The following is a 17,330-nucleotide window of genomic DNA, read 5'->3' on the forward strand; positions in this document are numbered from 1 at the left end:
CTTAGACCCTATGGGTCCCGGTCTCAGCTTGCTAGCCCTTCCACCCACTACAAACTGCCCTACTGCCTGTTTGCATTTAGTGAGTGTCTGCTTTGTGCCAGGCTCCATGCTTAGCTCAGGGAAACAAGATAGACAGGGCCCCCTCCCTCATGGAGCTGCGTTCTAGCAATGCCCTCTCTCAGCTGGTGGGTCACCAGGATGCTAAGGCCACCATGTTGGAAACCCCACTGCTCTCCTCTCACAGCCAGCCTCGCAACCACCTCCGAAGTGATGCTCAGGCTTGCCTGCTCTGCGCTGTGCACATCCAGTCTCTGCTGTCACCTTCCTCCACAGGACCATTCCCTGCACAGGCTTTTGCCACTTACTGCTCTTTTAGGCTCTATTCTTGAGACGCCTAATGTCTCTCGGACTCTATCTAGAAAACTTTGCATCCTGTCCTTGCTAAGATTCAACCGTATAGCTGATCACTTTGCCCACTCGACTGTGGGCTCTGCGTAGGCCAAGTCTTCCTAAACCACCTTTGTGTGTGCCCTAGGTAAGTACACAGCTGCTAGTGGAGTAAGTGAGGGGTTACATATGGCCTCTTGCAGAGGGACAGAACCTTTGGCAGAGTCAGTCGTGCTGTTTGGTGTCCCATGGAGGGGGAGTCCTTACTTCGATGCCTGTTACCTGAAGTGTCTTAATTCCATGTCCTCTCTGACTGCACAGTGAGTTCTTCAAAGGCCAGCATGTGGCCTGGCAGGGGTAGGGACTCTGCAAATGTTTGTAGCATTAATGGCACCATCTGCTTAATACCTAAGCATCTGCCGAAGTGTCTGGCATCAAGCAGGCAATCAGTAAACACTGAAAGGAATCAGTTGGCACCTTTTATGTCAAGTCAGTCCACTCCACTCATGCATGTGTAAGGTGACCCTATCCCGGTGGGGGCTTTGGAAAATCCGCTCATGGTTTCACTTTTGTATGGCCCTCAAAAGGCCAGAAGCCAGATCTTTCTTGATGATTATAGTTGGGACTACTTTCACACTGGTGGTTCTGGTTGTAAAGTGTATCTAAAATATGGGGGCTTTTTTCTCCTAGAAAATAAAAATAAAAACAACTCTTAGTGGATTCTGTTGTTCTATCTTTAATTAATTATAAATATTAATTTCCATGACAAGCACTGTGTACTTTAAAGTAGTTTTATACTCCTGTTATCAGATGGATGTTTGAGTGCAGTCGGTGTTGAGGAAAGAAGGCTCGGGGTCTGTCATGAAGTCGCCATCACCTGAGAGCTGGTGTTCCCACTCGTGTGGTGGTCAGCCGCCCTCCACGCATCCCTGGCTGCTGCACGAGTGGCCTCAGTTCCCCACCACTTGAGCCTCTCCGTTGGGCTGCCTGGTGTCCTCAAGTCATGGCAGCTGCGTCCCCCAGAGCCAGTGAGCCAAGGGAGAGAGCTAGCAAGAGAGAAAGGAAGCCAAAGCCTTTTCTATCCTGATCTTGGGAAGGACATACCATCCCTTCTGCCATATTGCTGGTCACAGAGACCACCCTGGAAAAGTGAGGGTGGGAAGGACAGGAAGGTGTGGGCACCGGGAGGGAGGCTCGCTGGGGCCATCTGGAGTCTGGGGCATCCTTCTCTGCCTGGGAAGAGAAGAAACACGCCTGAGCGTGGGAAGGCCCGGAGCACGCTGAGCAGGGGGACACCTCTGGCCAGTGTCCCCTGGGTGACTGGCAGGAACCCTGTTGATGCTTCAGGGATAAGTCCCGTTTGAGGTGATAGCTGCACCTAAGTTCACTACACACAGTGCTGTGTGTTACAACAGATATGTAATAATCTATTACACAGTTAATGCATTATATAAATACAAGTCTATGAATATATGATTAATATAACCATATGTAATAGTATAATAATAATAATAAAAGACATTGAAATTAGGGGGTTTTACAAAAGATTTAGGTGAGATAGTTTCTAATAACCAGTTTAAATTGTGTTAAGGTTAAGCAGCTTTTACACTAAATCATGTATTGTACCCTATAGGATGGCTCATTTGGTCAGTTAATTAATAACTGAATTTGTAAATGTTCTTTCAGGTATGTTTTGATTGCGGTGCCAAAAATCCCAGCTGGGCAAGCATAACCTACGGGGTGTTTCTTTGCATCGATTGCTCAGGGTCACACCGGTCTCTGGGTGTTCACTTGAGTTTTATTCGGTAAGTGAATCTTTCCTCACTGGGGGATGGGAGTGGTCACGTTGTGCCATGGGTCTCTTTGCCCCCTTTTCTTTATGGTTGCTTTGACATCAGGTAAAATGAGAGGTTGGTTATGAGTCATGGAGATGTAAATCTTATATTCCTAAGTAAACTGGGAAAATGAGTTATTTTCTATTCAGTTACTATTATGTAGAGCTCTGTGTCAGAGACATGAGGCAGTGGGCCAAGACAGAGTCAGAATGGAGGGTTGAGACAGTATTTCCTTTCCCTTTATCATCTTCTAATAACTAGCAGTACAGGGAGTCTTGCTCTGACACGCGTGATGGAAGGAGATTCAGTTGCTTTGGGTCCATCCTGCACCCAGTCAGGTGCAGAGTTAATGTAAAAGCCGGGAAGCCCTTGTTACAGCCCCCTTCACGTTCGGCATAATCCTACAGCTCTGGCTCCCAAGGACACTGATACATGAACGATGTTTGAATAAGTTTTATTGGCAACTTCAAATGCTTGTAATATGAATTTTTCTTTTTTGACCTGAAGACTTGGGCTGCATTGGCCTATCTTCTACTCTGAGGGGCCTTTGTATGCAGGAGAGACAGACTCCCTACTCTGGACACACAGCTCCACAGTCCAGTGTGAGGTGGAAGCCCTTGTGTGAAGTAAAATAAGTTGAAACAATAAAAGGATCCCAGGCCAGGCTCAGGGCCCTGAGCAAGGCCTGCACTTGAGCCACCGTAGGCCTTTGTCAGGGCACCTTTTGCAGGACACCACTAAGCAGCCATAGCTCGGATCTTTTTTTGCTTGCTACGTCCAACCAGTTCACCTATTTCTCTGCCCCTTTTTCCAGGTGAGGAGCCAGCTAGGCAGGTAGGCTATTTATGTTGTGGTGAGCAATTTTTATTATGACTTAAGGAAAATTGATACAATGTGATTATTATAAAAAGCATTTGTTCCTTAGACAATATCCATCATATCACTGATAAGTTTTCACAAATGCCTAGGGTACCTAACTGGTTTTCTTGGTTTCACTGGATATGGCTGGTAATTGTAGGTCTGCTTTTGTTATGTATCTGCATTCCTATTCTGTTAATGTGTGTACACAATTTAATTAATAGTTTGTTAAAACCTATACATCCTTATGTTACTCTACAAGAAGTTATGTCAAAGAAATAATCAATCTTCCCATGTTTTCTTCCATCTGCTACTTCTATAGCTTTTCTTCTTCCTTCCTAATTACAGCGCTTTAGTATAATTCGTGCCTCATATCGAAAATACCGAGTATCATAATTCTTCCAAGTGGTAAAGATACCTCAAGACAAATGCTGGGCATAGAAGCCACAGGGCATAAATCTGCAAAGAAGTAAAAAGCTAACCTTTTCAAAGAATATTGCTTCTCTCTCACTTACCAACTTTACATTTCCCTGTATGGCCCCGGAAGATGGCTGGTTAGCCAGACGGGTAAGATTCCTCAAGGGAGGAACAACCTAAGATAGGCACAGTCACAGGGGGGCCATCAGGAGAGAAATTGAGGACCAACAGAGGGGAGGCTTAGAACCTCACCCCCCCTGTTTTGAGATAAATCTTCTGCATCCGTGGATGTTTTGTTGCCCTTGTCTAGCTTGGATTAATACTTAGTCTATAGGCACAGACCTGGTCATCTACATTTACCCTCTTACAGCACTAAATTATGTTTTCTACCTTAATCTTGCATCTACCTACCAGTTCAGCATTTTATTTTAAATAATAAGAATAATAATAATAAGGGAGAAATATGGAATTCATATATAAATCAAGTATAAAAATCAAATGAATAATCATATCTGACTTGATTGTTTATAGTTCATGATGTGTGATCAAAACTGAAAGTTTCTGTGATATGACAGCCCTTGCACTATTCACCATGTAAGAACTTATTCACTATGTAAGACCTTGTTCACCATGTAAGAACTTGTTCTCTATGCTTCAGAAGATTGGAGACTGTTGAGATATAGGCTTGAGGTTGATTAATGACTGTGCATTGAGTTCCCTATACAGAATTTTATTGTTGTTAACAACCATTTGATCAATAAATATGAGAGATGCCCTCTCAAAAAAAAAGCATTTGTTCCTATAGGATGAAATCTATTGTAATTTGTAATGAGCTATTTTGTATGATAGCACAAAAACTATATAGTAATAACAACAACGTAAGTTTCTTTTTTAATATATTAACTTAAAAAAAACTCTCTAATGCACTTTTCTGAGTTCCTTTTTCAGAAGTCAGTCTGTGATGGTGCAATGGGCTAAATATCATAGCCATATAACTCCGTAGGTAATTAGTTAGAAAAGGGAGTTCTTTCGTGTGTTCTTACTGGTTTCAGAATATCTATCAGTTTCTTGTCTTTTCTTTTTTGGTCCCAGAATATTTTGATTATACTGTCCTGTCCCTAACTTTTTTAAATGTTGAGGAATTTAGTTGCCAGGGCAAGTTTATTTTTAACATTTTCCCCCTTCACCAGATTGATTATTACCAGCTAGCATATGGTAGCCTGCGCTGCCCAGAGCCCACAAAGGCTGGACTTGTGTGCAGTGTGTAGGCATTATGTGATTGGTTGTCTTCTTTCTCTCTTCACCGTGTTCTTCCCCTTTCTTTCTGGGCCCATTATAACCTGGCCCTCCCTTTTCCTCCCCACTAAAGCACACTGTCAGTTCCAGTGTCCAAGAAACCAGGTGGTTTTCTGACGTGTCCCCAGCTGAGAGGAGGCCTGACCGGGAGCTGGCTGAGGCCGGACAGCAGTCTATTTGGGCTGTTGCAAGTTTAATCACTTGCCTTTTAAAAGTCAGATAAATGAACTGGGAAAAAGTCTGTGATTTGGGTGAGAATGTTAAGGAAGAGACGGAGACTCAGTCTGGTTTGGTTTTTTTATTAAGAGGTGGAGGGCCTGTTCTTTAAACATGTTCTATTGATTAAAACAACTTACAAACCTTAGCTTATCGGGGACAAAAATCCAAGTAGTCCCAAAGTGCATAAACAAGTGAAAGTCCTTTCTTTAGAACCCTTTTTCCTCTTCCTCTCCCCCTGCCAGCTGCACACACACACACACACAGTCCCATTTCCCAGCATGAACATATTAACAGTTTGGCCTGGGTAGAATGTTTATTTAAATAGAAAGTTTGGGTTTTTTTTTTCATATTAAGTAGAATTTCAAATTAACAGTTTTACAAAGGAGAAAATTTATAAACTATGGCTTTTGTCAAGCAAAAAGGGAAAGGCAGGTTATGCATCTACAGAAATGTGGAGGATGGCCACCCTACCACCTGCCAGGGCCGGGGGCTCTTCACTCGATGCCTGTGGCAGCCAAGCCCACGGTGCTCCTCTGCCCGTAGCTCTGCTTCTTCTCAGGTTCATGGCTGAGTATTTCATGAGCTTAGGACAGTGAATGGGTGGATGGGATCTAGTCACTTCATTGGGCTGGCAGGGTGGGGAGAGGCTTACATACAACATAAATAAGATAAACTGTAGTGTGCTGTACAGGAGATGGAAGTAAAACCCCATGTCTACTTCTGGTTGGAAAATTAGGCAAAGTTCAAAGGAGGAGGTAACATTTACAATGAACTTCGAAGGTTTGGTGAGATTGCTTATGGGGTCAAGGCAGGGAAACAGAGGTCAGCTTTCAGCCTTTAAGAAAAGGTGCAGTGTCAAGAAAAAGTGGAATGTTGAGTAGCTAGTTACTATATGCATAGGAAACAAGGAGTAAGGTCAAAGGGAAGGTTTGTGTGACATTTCTGGAGTGTCTTGACTGCTTTGGGGAACACATACCTAACTCCCGCGGCCCCAGGGGATGCTGCATCCCGGCCGCTGGGGGTCTGAATCCCTGCGCCCTCCCTCACTAGCTCTGGGTGTGGCTGAAAGTATGTCCTCTCTGTGTCTCAGCTTCCTTCCCTTGAAAGGGACGTGAGATGACTAATAATCGCCATTCAGGGCTTTGGGAGGAGTGGGCCAGTGACTCACATAAGCCTGGCACAGGGCGAGCCCCCAGCAAATGGCACAGTGATCAGCTCTGAATCATCTGGGTTCCTGCTCAGGGGACGCAAGAGGAGGAGGATTTATGATGTTGGTGTAGAAAGGCAGGACCTCCCATGACCTTACATTAAGCAGCTGAGCCAGTTATAAACAAATGGCTGCCAGGAACTGTTCCTGGGCTAGATTAACTGTGCTGGGTTTACTCCACTTAAAGTTTCTGATTACTTGATAACTTTGTCATGTTTATTTGTTGAGATTGATCCTGATTTCATAAGTTTCTGAGATCTATTTAAAGGCTCTGCTTACAAAAAATACTGACTTTGGCATCCACTAGTGAAGATTCATAGAATTTTTAAGGAAGTTATATCGCAATTCACATAAGGATTATTGAGGTTGTGGGAAACCCATTTTCTTTTTTGCCTACTTGGTTAACAGGAACTGTTTTGTTAGAGTGACAGTTAATTCCTCAACTCTTTAACTTTTGCTGCTTTCCTCTTTTCTTAGCCCTGCCATAGACTCTTAGCTTTCACACATCTACATTAAAGGTAAGAAACAGCCTATAGCGAATCACTGCCTCTTGCAGGAAAGGGCTGCTGGGCCTTTGGGGTTTCTTCTGAAGGTGGACTGTATTCAGAGTCCATTATCATCCAAACCCTTTATTTTGAAATTCCAGTGTTACAAGAGAGAATCCCTGTTGACTCCAAAAACAGGCAATTAGTTTTTGTCTTCATTTCTAAGAAATAATATAGAGAACCATTTAGCTTTATTTTTTTTAAGACAGTGTGGGTCTAAAAGTTGTGAGGCAGGTTAGCAAGTCTGAGTACTTAGAGCCTTAATTTTAGGATGTACTTTCAGTCAGCCCATATTCAGTTAGTTTTCTGTGCCTGTACAGGAAGCATGAGAGAAAAATACGGACCATTTCCTGTCCTCTGAGCTTGCTGTTAATGACAGTGAGACAGGGTTACCGTGAGGATGATGGTGAGAATTTTAGCCAAATGGTGTTTACAGTGAGCCAAGCCCTTTTCAGATAATTAGCTTATTTGATCTCTACAAGATCAAAATAGATAGTAGTGTAATTATCCCTACTTTACAGGTGAGTAAGGTAAGGCACAGAGATGTTAAGTCATAAGCTAGTGATGACAGAGTTGAGGTTTGTGCCCTCTCAGTCTCCAGGGACTGAGCTATTAACTGCTACCCCATGACAGAGGGGGTGAGGGTGGCACCTGACTCGGTGGGGGAGTCAAAAATGTGGTGAGAAAGCAAGATCTTTCAGAGAGAGGATCTCAAAACAAGATATGTAATTGAACCACCTGTTTGGTAATCAGATTCTTAAAGGAGATTTTTTTTTGTCTTTGAGAAACACGTTTTTTTTAATTTGTGGTTTAATTTTTACTTTATATATAACACCATAAAGTAAGTGAATTTGTCATATATATATATATAAATATAAAATACATATTAGTAGTTTTATTTATCTTAAGGTAGCTAGTGGCTTCAAAATAACATCCTCACACTTGCAAAGGTTAAATGATACAAGTAGGCACAGAAATTAGTAAATGAAAGGGCAGCAGCAAAGGAAATTTTTGGTAAATCTGGAGCCTCTTTCTTTCTCCCTTGCCCATTTTATAGAATATTCTACTTGTACCCATTTAAAAATACCCACATTCCTTCACAGTTAGTGTGGGACAAGCTGTTGAACACAGGCTAGCCTTGCGTTTTGCTCATTTCTATGGATTCAGTGTAAAGCTTCCTGCCATTGTCTCACTGTCATACCCTACTTTACAGTGATCACTTGGTGAATTTTTATTGTTGGGAAATGCAGTTGTTGCCTTTACCTTGCTCTGATTGGATCTTAGCGGACGAGCAGGGTATAAGGTCCAGTGGGGGTAGGAGGCACTTGCGGTTCTCACTTCAAGAGCATTAAATCCTTCTGAAATAAAGAAGTCACGTGGATGAAAAGTACAGCAGAGGGAACATAGTAATAATATTGTAATAACCTTATGTGGTGACAGATGGTAGCAGCATATTGTGATGGGCATTTTGCAGTGTGTATAATTATCAAACCACTGTCTTGTATACCTGAAACCAATATAGTATTGTGTATCAACTAAACTTCAATTAAAAAAAAACACGCACACACACACAAAAGCTTTAAATCCAGAGTTTTCTCCTCAACCTGATGATGGTGATGCTGGATAGGTCCCTTTCACCCGACAAGACTGCGCATCCTCCAGGCTCCTATTAAGGGTCAAACTGGACAACAGATAGCTGACCTGAAAAAATCCAAGCAGTACATCTATTCTGAGTAGAAACACATTACCAAATTTTAGATTGTAACCCAGTAAGGATGCGAGGCAGAGTCAGTCCCAGGAAGTCAACTGCCCCAGAAAACTCGTCATTTCCTTGTGTCCTAGAAGAGATGGCTGGCTGGAGTCAGTGCAGCAAACCTGCCACAGGGCTGGTGTGGCCTGTGGTCAGGCATGAAGGGAGCAGGCGGTCAAGGCCATCGGAGCCTTGGCTTCTGGGAACATAAGAGGGGCCAGAGCTGCTTGTCCCAACTGTCATGTCTTGGAAGACGTGTGTGTCACTGTTAACATAAACTTAGAATTCTTCAGAATCCTGAAGATCAAGAAAATCTGGTCGTCCAAAGTTTAGTGACTTGATTCTGAAGAAGAAAAGTATTAACACTTAAGAATATTCTTTCTGTTTAGATCTACAGAGTTGGATTCTAACTGGTCTTGGTTTCAGTTGCGATGCATGCAAGTTGGAGGAAATACTAATGCAGTAAGTTCACCTCGGACTTGTTTCCTTCTGTGTAAATGTGTGTTACAGTAGCAAAAAGTCCAGTATTTCCATGGAGGTGTTTGGAGGCCCTATTGGGTCATAGAAAGACACGGTGGCTTTGGAGTTGGATGGCAGTTGACTTGTTTATCTCAAAATCTATTCAACATATGAAACACAGGAAACTTTGGGCTGGGTGCAGGAATATAGTGACGAACGCATCAGATGAGATCCACTCCCTTAGAGTCAGAGCCAGAGCAGCTAAAGCAGCGAGCAAGCAAGAAGGCAACAGGCTGGTAAGAGCTCTGAAGAAAATCAAACAGGAGGTGATGACGTAGAGGAACTGGCAGGCTTCTTTATTTTTTTATTTTATTTTTATTATTATTATTTTTTTAATTTTTTACTAAGGTATGATTGATATACACTCTTATCAAGGTTTTACATGAAAAAACAATGTGGTTACTACATTTACCCATATTATCAAGTTCCCACCCTTACCCCAATGCAGTCACTGTCCATCAGTGCAGCAAGTTGCCAGAGATCCACTATGTGCCTTCTCTGGGATACACTGTTCTCCCCGTAATCCCCCACACCATGTGTACTAAACATAATGCCCCTCAGTCCCCTTCTCCCTCCCACACCCCTCCCCTTTGGTGACCACTAGTTCATTCTTGGAGTCTCTGAGTCTGCTGCCGTTTTGGTCCTTCAGTTTTGCCTCATTGTTATACTCCACAAATGAGGGAAATCATTTGGCATTTGTCTTTCTCCACCTGGCTTATTTCACTGAGCATAATGTCCTCCAGCTCCATCCATGTTGTTGCAAATGGTAGGATTTGTTTCTTTCTTATGGCTGAATAGTATTCCATTGTGTATATGTACCACATCTTCTTTATCCATTCATCTACTGGTGGACACTTACGTTGCTTCCATATCTTGGCTATTGTAAAAAGTGCTGCAATGAACATAGGGGTGCATATGTCTTTTTGAATCTGAGAAGTTGTATTCTTTGGGTAAATTCCAAGGAGTGGAATTCCGGGGTCAAGTGGTATTTCTATTTTTAGTTTTTTGAGGAACCTCCATATTGCTTTCCACAATGGTTGAACTAGCTTACATTCCCACCAGCAGTGTAGGAGGGTTCCCCTCTCTCCGCATCTCGCCAACATTTGTTGCTCTTAGTCTTTTCGATGTTGGCCATCCTTACTGGTGTAAGGTGATATCTCACTGTGGTTTTAATTTGCATTTCCCTGATGATCAGCGATGTGGAGCATCTTTTCATGTGCCTGTTGGCCATCTGAATTTCTTCTTTGGAGAACCGTCTCCTCATATTCTCTGCCCATTTGTTAATCAGGTTATTTGCTTTTTGGGTGTTGAGGCATGTAAGTTCTTCATATATTTCGGATGTTAACCCCTTGTCAGATCTGTCATTTACAAATATATTCTCCCATACTGTAGGATGCCTTTTTGTTTTGTTGATGATGTCCTTTGCCATACAAAAACTTTTTAGTTTGATGTAGTCCCATGAGTTCATTTTTGCTTTTGTTTCCCTTTCTTGAGGAGATGGGTTCAGGAAGAAGTTGCTCATGCTTATATTCAGGAGATGTTTGCCTATGTTGTCTTCTAAGAGTTTTATGGTTTCATGACTTACATTCAAGTCTTTAATCCATTTCAAGTTTACTTTTGTGTATGGGGTTAAACAATAATCCAGTTTCATTCTCTTGCATGTAGCTGTCCAGTATTGCCAGCACTATCTGTTGAAGAGGCTGTCATTTCCCCATTGTATGCTCTTGGCTCCTTTATCGTATATTAATTGACCATATATGGTTGGGTTTATATCAGGGCTCTCTAGTCTGTTCCACTGGTCTATGGGTCTGTTCTTGTGCCAGTACCAAATTGTCTTGATTACTGTGGCTTTGAGTAGAGCTTAAAGTTGGGGAGCATAATCCCCCCAGCTTTATTCTTCCTTCTCAGGATTGCTTCGGCTATTCGAGGTCTTTTGTGGTTCCATATGAATTTTAGGACGATTTTCTCTAGTTCGTTGAATAGTGCTGTTGGTATTTTGATAGGAATTGCATTGAATCTATTGATTACTTTAGGCAGGATGGCCATTTTGACAATATTAATTCTTCCTATCCATGAGCACGGGATGTGTTTCCATTTATTGGTAACTTCTTTAATTTCTCTCATGAGTGTCTTGTAGTTTTCAGAGTATAGGTCTTTCACTTCCTTGGTTAGGTTTATTCCTAGGTATTTTATTCTTTTTGAAGCAATTGTGAATGGAATTGTTTTCCTGATTTCTCTTTCTGCTAGTTCATTGTTAGTGTATAGGAATGCCACAGATTACTGTGTATTAATTTTGTATCCTGGCAGGTTCTTTATGATGATACAGGTTTTCAGTATCTGAGTGTGACTTTTGTGCTTAGGATAGAATGTTTATAGCTGCTTACGTCTGAATTTTATTTAATTCATTAAACCTGTGAATTAAAAACCTGTTCTCCAAATCCTCAAATACAACATATAGATATCACATAGTAACTTATAAACATAGTAATTTTTGTGTAACAACTTTTTAAGTATTCAATTAATTTATCATTTTAAAAGAGCAGATTTACCCAATCCCATTTACAAACCTAACTAAAGATCCTCAAACATTTTAAACTTGATTTACAAATTCAACATATCTGACTTCTCAAACACTAAATTAGCAGCCTCACAAACTAGCCGGTGAAGTCATCTGAAGCACTGATAGTCTATTTTATAATGCAAAAATGTATAGGTTGAGGAAAGAGAATTCCCTTAGACATGCTGTTAATCATTCCAAGTACAAGAAATCAAATCTGTATACATTTCAAATAAAAATTATGTCTAGCATCTATTCAATATTTAAAAATCATAAATCTAAAATAGTTTTCAAAACACCAAGTTCTCTTAGATCAATGTTTCTCAACCTTTTTTCATAGTTGTTTTCTAAGCAGAAAATTTGAATTTAAATTAATTACTTAGATCATTTTAAATTTAAATTGGATATCATTTTTCCCTAGTCAGATAAATTCTAAGGAAAATGATTTTGTCAGGTACAGGTGAGCTTTGGAGGGCCACAAAACCATTGTGATGACTAAGATTTTTTTCACTTTCCAAGAAAGGATTTTTCACCCTCCTAAGAATGCATGCCTTAAACATGTGAGTCTTAGTGGGAACCCATGTGCATTATGCATTATCATGTTCACACACTCGTTCCTAAACTTAACGTATGGGCTTGAAATAATCTGTGTTCATCAATAAGCCTTCTCAAGGTAACAGAGTCCCCCATCCAACTCCAGAGCTGTGGCTTCTCTTGAGCTAGCAGAGGTCGGGGCTGGGGTGGGGAAGGGCCGGACGGTGGTCTTTGGCTCAGGCAGTGGAGCTGAAACCATCATGCTTGGGTCTGAATGCCCGCTCCGCTCTTCCCTTACCTGTGTGACATTCCCTGGCTATGGAACTCCTCTGTGCCTCTGTGTGCCTGTCTGTAAAGTACAGGTAGTAACCATGACCATCTGATAGTGCTGCTGCAAAGATTCAATGGGATGATGTCCCAAGAATCTGGAACAGGACATTGTACCACTATTAATCAAATAGGGTTCACAAAAGGATTGCTCACACAGGTTTTTAGAATACCTGCTTTAATTGAGATATGAACTCTATATTTCATGTCTGTACGTGACCCTTAGGAGGTGGTTGAAGGCCGTTTCCTCTTAATTGTTTAAACGTTTGTTTTATCACCTTGCCTATGTGGCAGTCTATTGATGAAGAAATGGTGCTGAACAAAGTGAAGGTTCGCATACTTCATTTTAGTGGAATCCAAATTGACAGGGATTACTCATGAATTAACAGTAGTCCTGAGTGGGAGGCATCCCCCAAAATAGCATTCAGAGTGACGGAGGTGGTTTAACAGAGAAATGAAGGGCCAGTTATCTCATTTTGTAACATAGGTCTTGGGTCCAGTTTTACCAAAATATTAGTGCTACATCTATGGAAGGTATTCCCTTTTACAAGGAAAACTTTACTTAAATTTTTTTTGTAGTTTTAATTATTTTGGTTTTCGCTAGTATTTTCAAAAAAATCCTAGCAGAAGTAACACTTTCAGTCACCATGTTCGCTTTGATGCAGTGCCGCTGTTAATTGTATACTTCCCACCGTAGTCTTCCTTTTTCCACCAACACGGGTGCACCACCAGTGACACCAGCGCCAAGTACAGGAGCCGTGCTGCCCAGCTCTACAGGGAGAGAATCAAGTCGCTCGCCTCCCAAGCCACACGGAAGCATGGCACTGATGTAAGTCACCGGTGGGTGGGTCGTCTCCTTCAGGTAAATACTCGTTTCAGTAGGACAAATGAATTGGTGGATGCTGGAGCATCATTCCCAGGGGCAGGACAGGCTCAGGGCCCCACGAGCTTCTGGTCACAACGTTTTCATCGCGGATCCGTGCATAACACTGTTTTACATGTGTTACTGCTTAAAGACACCTTATATATTGTTGACTCATTAACACTGACAGTGGCTGCCATCACTGTAGCTCAGGCCTGGATGAAGCTTACCTGATACTGGACTTTGTTGTAAGGCACATCACAGCCTTCACGTGATTAGGAGCAGCACCGTGCTCCATTTTAAACAGTGAAGTCACCAATAAAAAGCACAAAGTGTGAAAAATGTGTCACTAAATAGGCCACAGAAAGGATACTTGTTTACCACACGGGACAGGAATGTGTCCCTCTGGTGACTCATGTTTTTCATGCTCTGTGTGTGTCTGTGAAGGACCACAGAAGGGCCTCGAGGATGGATCGGGGTTATAAGTAAGCTGTGGTGAGTAGGCGAGTTCACAAATATGGAATCCACAATATCCTTGATCTTTCCTGATCAGAAATGGCTTGTGAATCTGGTACTTGACATCCTCGAGGTAGGGAAGCAACAGTTACTGGATAGACATTACTGCAGTGTGCTCAGGGGGCCTGTGTAGGCCTGTCACTGATTTTATAATAATGGGAAGTATTAGTCCTTAGCAAACAGGTCTCTGGAAGGGAGTGAAGAATATTTGGTCAAACCCTTTAAAGCCAGGTGAAATGCTGAGCAGTGTGTTATGTTTTTGTTCTAGCTGTGGCTTGATAGTTGTGTGTTACCGCCCTTGGCCCCCGTACCAAAGGAGGAAGACTTTTTTGCCTCTCATGCCTGTCCTGAGGTATGTATCATGCTTTGCATAATTTTAAAGTGCAGTTACTCTGACAGTTATAAAGGGTATATACTTAAAATGTTTCAGTTAGGATACAGGCTATGCTGCTGTAACAAACAACCCTGAAATACTGTCATTTAAACAAGACAGAAACTAATTTCCTACCAGCAGTTCAGAGGTAGGCTGTGCAGGTTGACTAAGGGATTTATTTTGCCGTTCTCAAAATGTGGCTTCCATCTCAGAGTCCAAAGTGTATGCTCCAGTTCATGACCTTCCCTGGCAATGGGAAGAAGACACACACCCAGGAAAGCAAGTGCCGCATCCTTCTACAGAAAAACCTAGAGGTGGTGCACATCACTTCTGCTGGGATCCTGTTGGCTGGAATTCAGTCACATGCCCAGACCCAGCTGCCAGGCGAGCTGAGAAATTACTAGGAGTCTGCGCAGTTCAGCTCAGAGCTTTGCAGCTGATGAAGAAGGAAGATAGTTCTTTGAAACCCAAATTTTAAAAGGGGTTTGAGTCTCATTGCCCCTGTTGAGCTCTGTGCATAGACCATGTCTCAAGGCTGTTGTAAGAATGAAATGACTCCATATAGGTGAAAGAAATTAATGAGTACCGGGCCCAGAGTGAGCCATCATGAAATCTGTCGGTATCATTACCTGCATCGCTGTGGTCGTACGGGAGCAGAAGTACGCTGTGGCACTTCGCAGATCTTCCCCAAATCATTTCGATAGGGACCATAAGGTCCTTTAAGGGGAAGTGTGCCGACTCCTGGCTTAGAGGCCCCCACGTTCTGGGTGCTGCGTTGCATCCTCCCAGTCCCACTGGGTAGGTCACTGTTTGCTTAACTGCTACTCAGTCCATTCTTGGACTAATTTTCATGTAAAAATTAAGTAAAGTATAAATTTCTAAACCTTGATTTTTTTTTTTTCTATTCGAATTTGCACATTTGTGTTATCGTTGATGTAGTTAATAGTTACTAGAAATAGTTTTCAAAGAAGGGGAACATAAAACAAAAGATACAAGGTTTGATTGTGATCTGTTGCTGTTGTTTAATGGAGACCTTGATCTGGAACATCCAGGATTAGTAAACAAGAAACATTAGGAATTGAAATGATGGGCTGCAAAGGGGAGAGACATGAGCAGTTTGGTGTGGATTAGAGTTGGAGATATTAGAATGAGTTTATTTTATTTTAATGTGTATGTCTCTCTTAATATGTGTGTGTATTACACACACACACATATATATATATATGTGTCTGCACACATATGTATGTATTTGACCCCAGAAGAGCATGGGTTTGAACTGCATAGGTCCACTTATCAAAGATTTTTTTCAATAAATATAATACAGCACTGTAAATGTATTTTCTATTCCTTATGATTTTCTTAATATTTTTTCTCTAGCTTGCTTTATTGTAAGAATGCAGTATATAATACATATAACATACAAAATGTGTGTTAACTGTTTATGTTATTGGTGAGGCTATTGGTAGTTAAATTTTGGGGAGTCAAATGTTAAGCATGGATTTTTGATTGTACAGGGAGTCAGCACTTCTAACCCCTGTGTGGTTCAAGGGTCAACTGTATATATACAGCACCCAGGTCTTGGTTTCTAAGTATTATTCTCCAGTAAAGGCACCATTTCAGCCTTTAGAAATGGCAGATTTTAGGGAGGGCTGCTGGAGCAGATGTGTCTGGAGGCTTGTAGTGCTGAAAAGTAGGGAAATGGTGGGAAATGGGTGAGGGATTGTCTAAAGGACTCAAGAACCTACCCGAAAGAGCATCCCAAGGTCAGAGCTGGAGCAATTAGAACAACCAAATAAATAATGACAGTATTGGATATAATCCAAAGAATAAAATAAATATACATGAGTCACACTGATATCAGTAGATGACTGAATAGATTAATGGGGAGAAGGGGCAATATTCCTTAGAGCAGAATTCCAAATCACATATATCGCTACTCCCCATTTCAGGAGGGAGTTCAACCCCCCATCTTGACTGTGAGCTGGACGTGGTGACTCGCTTCCCATGACTGGAGGGTGGAGAAGGGAAAAGGGTAACTTCACAGGAAAAGCCTGCAGACACCACCTTAGCCAGGGGATCGAGGTCGGCGTCACCGTCAGGCATGTTGGCAAGAGGCGGTGAGAAGGGCACCTCATCCCTGTGGTAGTCTTCTCCCAAACCTGGTCTAACAGTGACAAAGAATCAGACAAGCCCACACTGAGAAACTGTAAAATACCTGATCTGTACCCTCTGCAAGTTTCAAGGTCATGGACAACAAGGAAAGATTGAACAAGTTACAAACCAGGGGCGATGAAGGAGGCAGGCCAATGCAGTGTGGGGTCTGGGACAGAAAAGAGACGTCAGTGGAGAAATTGGTGCAATCCGAATAAAGTCTGGAGTTTAGCTAATAATGCACCCATGATAACTTCATCTGACAGATGTGCTGTGAGCATTTTAACTTTAGAGGAAGCTGGGCAAAGAGTACATGGAAACTAGTGTCCCTACAACTTTTGTATGAATCTGAAATTACTGCGTAATAAAAATGTTATTTTAAAAAAGGAGGAAAAATAAGGAATTTGATCATTGAAATGGAGTTGTAAGAATAAACATGTTTTAATATCCTTCCTTCCCACTAATCCAGGTAGTCAGAAGGTGACTATTTAAATTATAAATTAGGCTTTCCCCTGCTTTAGTTTGTTTTTTATGATTTTCTGCTTTGCCTGCTAATGATTTTTCTCCCCTTGCTTTAGGTGAGTGGCACAGGGTGGGCATTGCCACAACCAGACCCATCTTCTTTAACAGCAGCGAACATGGAAGCCTCTCTATCAAATGCTGAAGGTAGTCGTCTTTAGAACTGTCATACAACGTGATCCTGTGGTTCAGTGGCACGCTGTCAAACTGTTAGAAAATAATGTCCTCCTTGTATTTAATAGGGAAAGATACCCATGGTAGATTATAAAGTAGGGGAAAAGATTATAGAACATGGACTATGATCTCATTTTTGTAAAAAACAGAGGCAAAAACATACACGCACAAAAAACATTCTAGAAGGTACGCACCAAACTTAACTGGAGAATGAAATTACTGGGGAGCTTTACTTGCAACTTGATACTTGATAGTTTTGAAGTGACTAAACTTTTATAATGAAT

General features: G+C 41.7%; 1 protein-coding gene across 2 annotated transcripts in view; it reads left to right on the forward strand.

The window, feature by feature from the left end:
• ARFGAP3 (ADP ribosylation factor GTPase activating protein 3) overlaps window positions 1-17,330 on the forward strand; it is a 57,434-nt gene that overhangs the window by 2,918 nt on the left and 37,186 nt on the right. Inside the window, exons 2-6 of one of the 2 annotated variants that reach the window (XM_036931517.2) lie at window positions 2,074-2,192; window positions 8,904-8,976; window positions 13,149-13,280; window positions 14,098-14,181; window positions 16,932-17,019. In XM_036931517.2, coding sequence (XP_036787412.2) covers window positions 2,074-2,192; window positions 8,904-8,976; window positions 13,149-13,280; window positions 14,098-14,181; window positions 16,932-17,019 — 496 coding nt within the window. The remainder of the gene's footprint in view (window positions 1-2,073; window positions 2,193-8,903; window positions 8,977-13,148; window positions 13,281-14,097; window positions 14,182-16,931; window positions 17,020-17,330) is intronic. The other variant, XM_036931518.2, reaches the window with a different exon arrangement.

This window comes from Manis pentadactyla, chromosome 10, assembly GCF_030020395.1.
Source record: "Manis pentadactyla isolate mManPen7 chromosome 10, mManPen7.hap1, whole genome shotgun sequence".
In the NCBI taxonomy this organism is placed as follows: Eukaryota; Metazoa; Chordata; class Mammalia; order Pholidota; family Manidae; genus Manis; species Manis pentadactyla.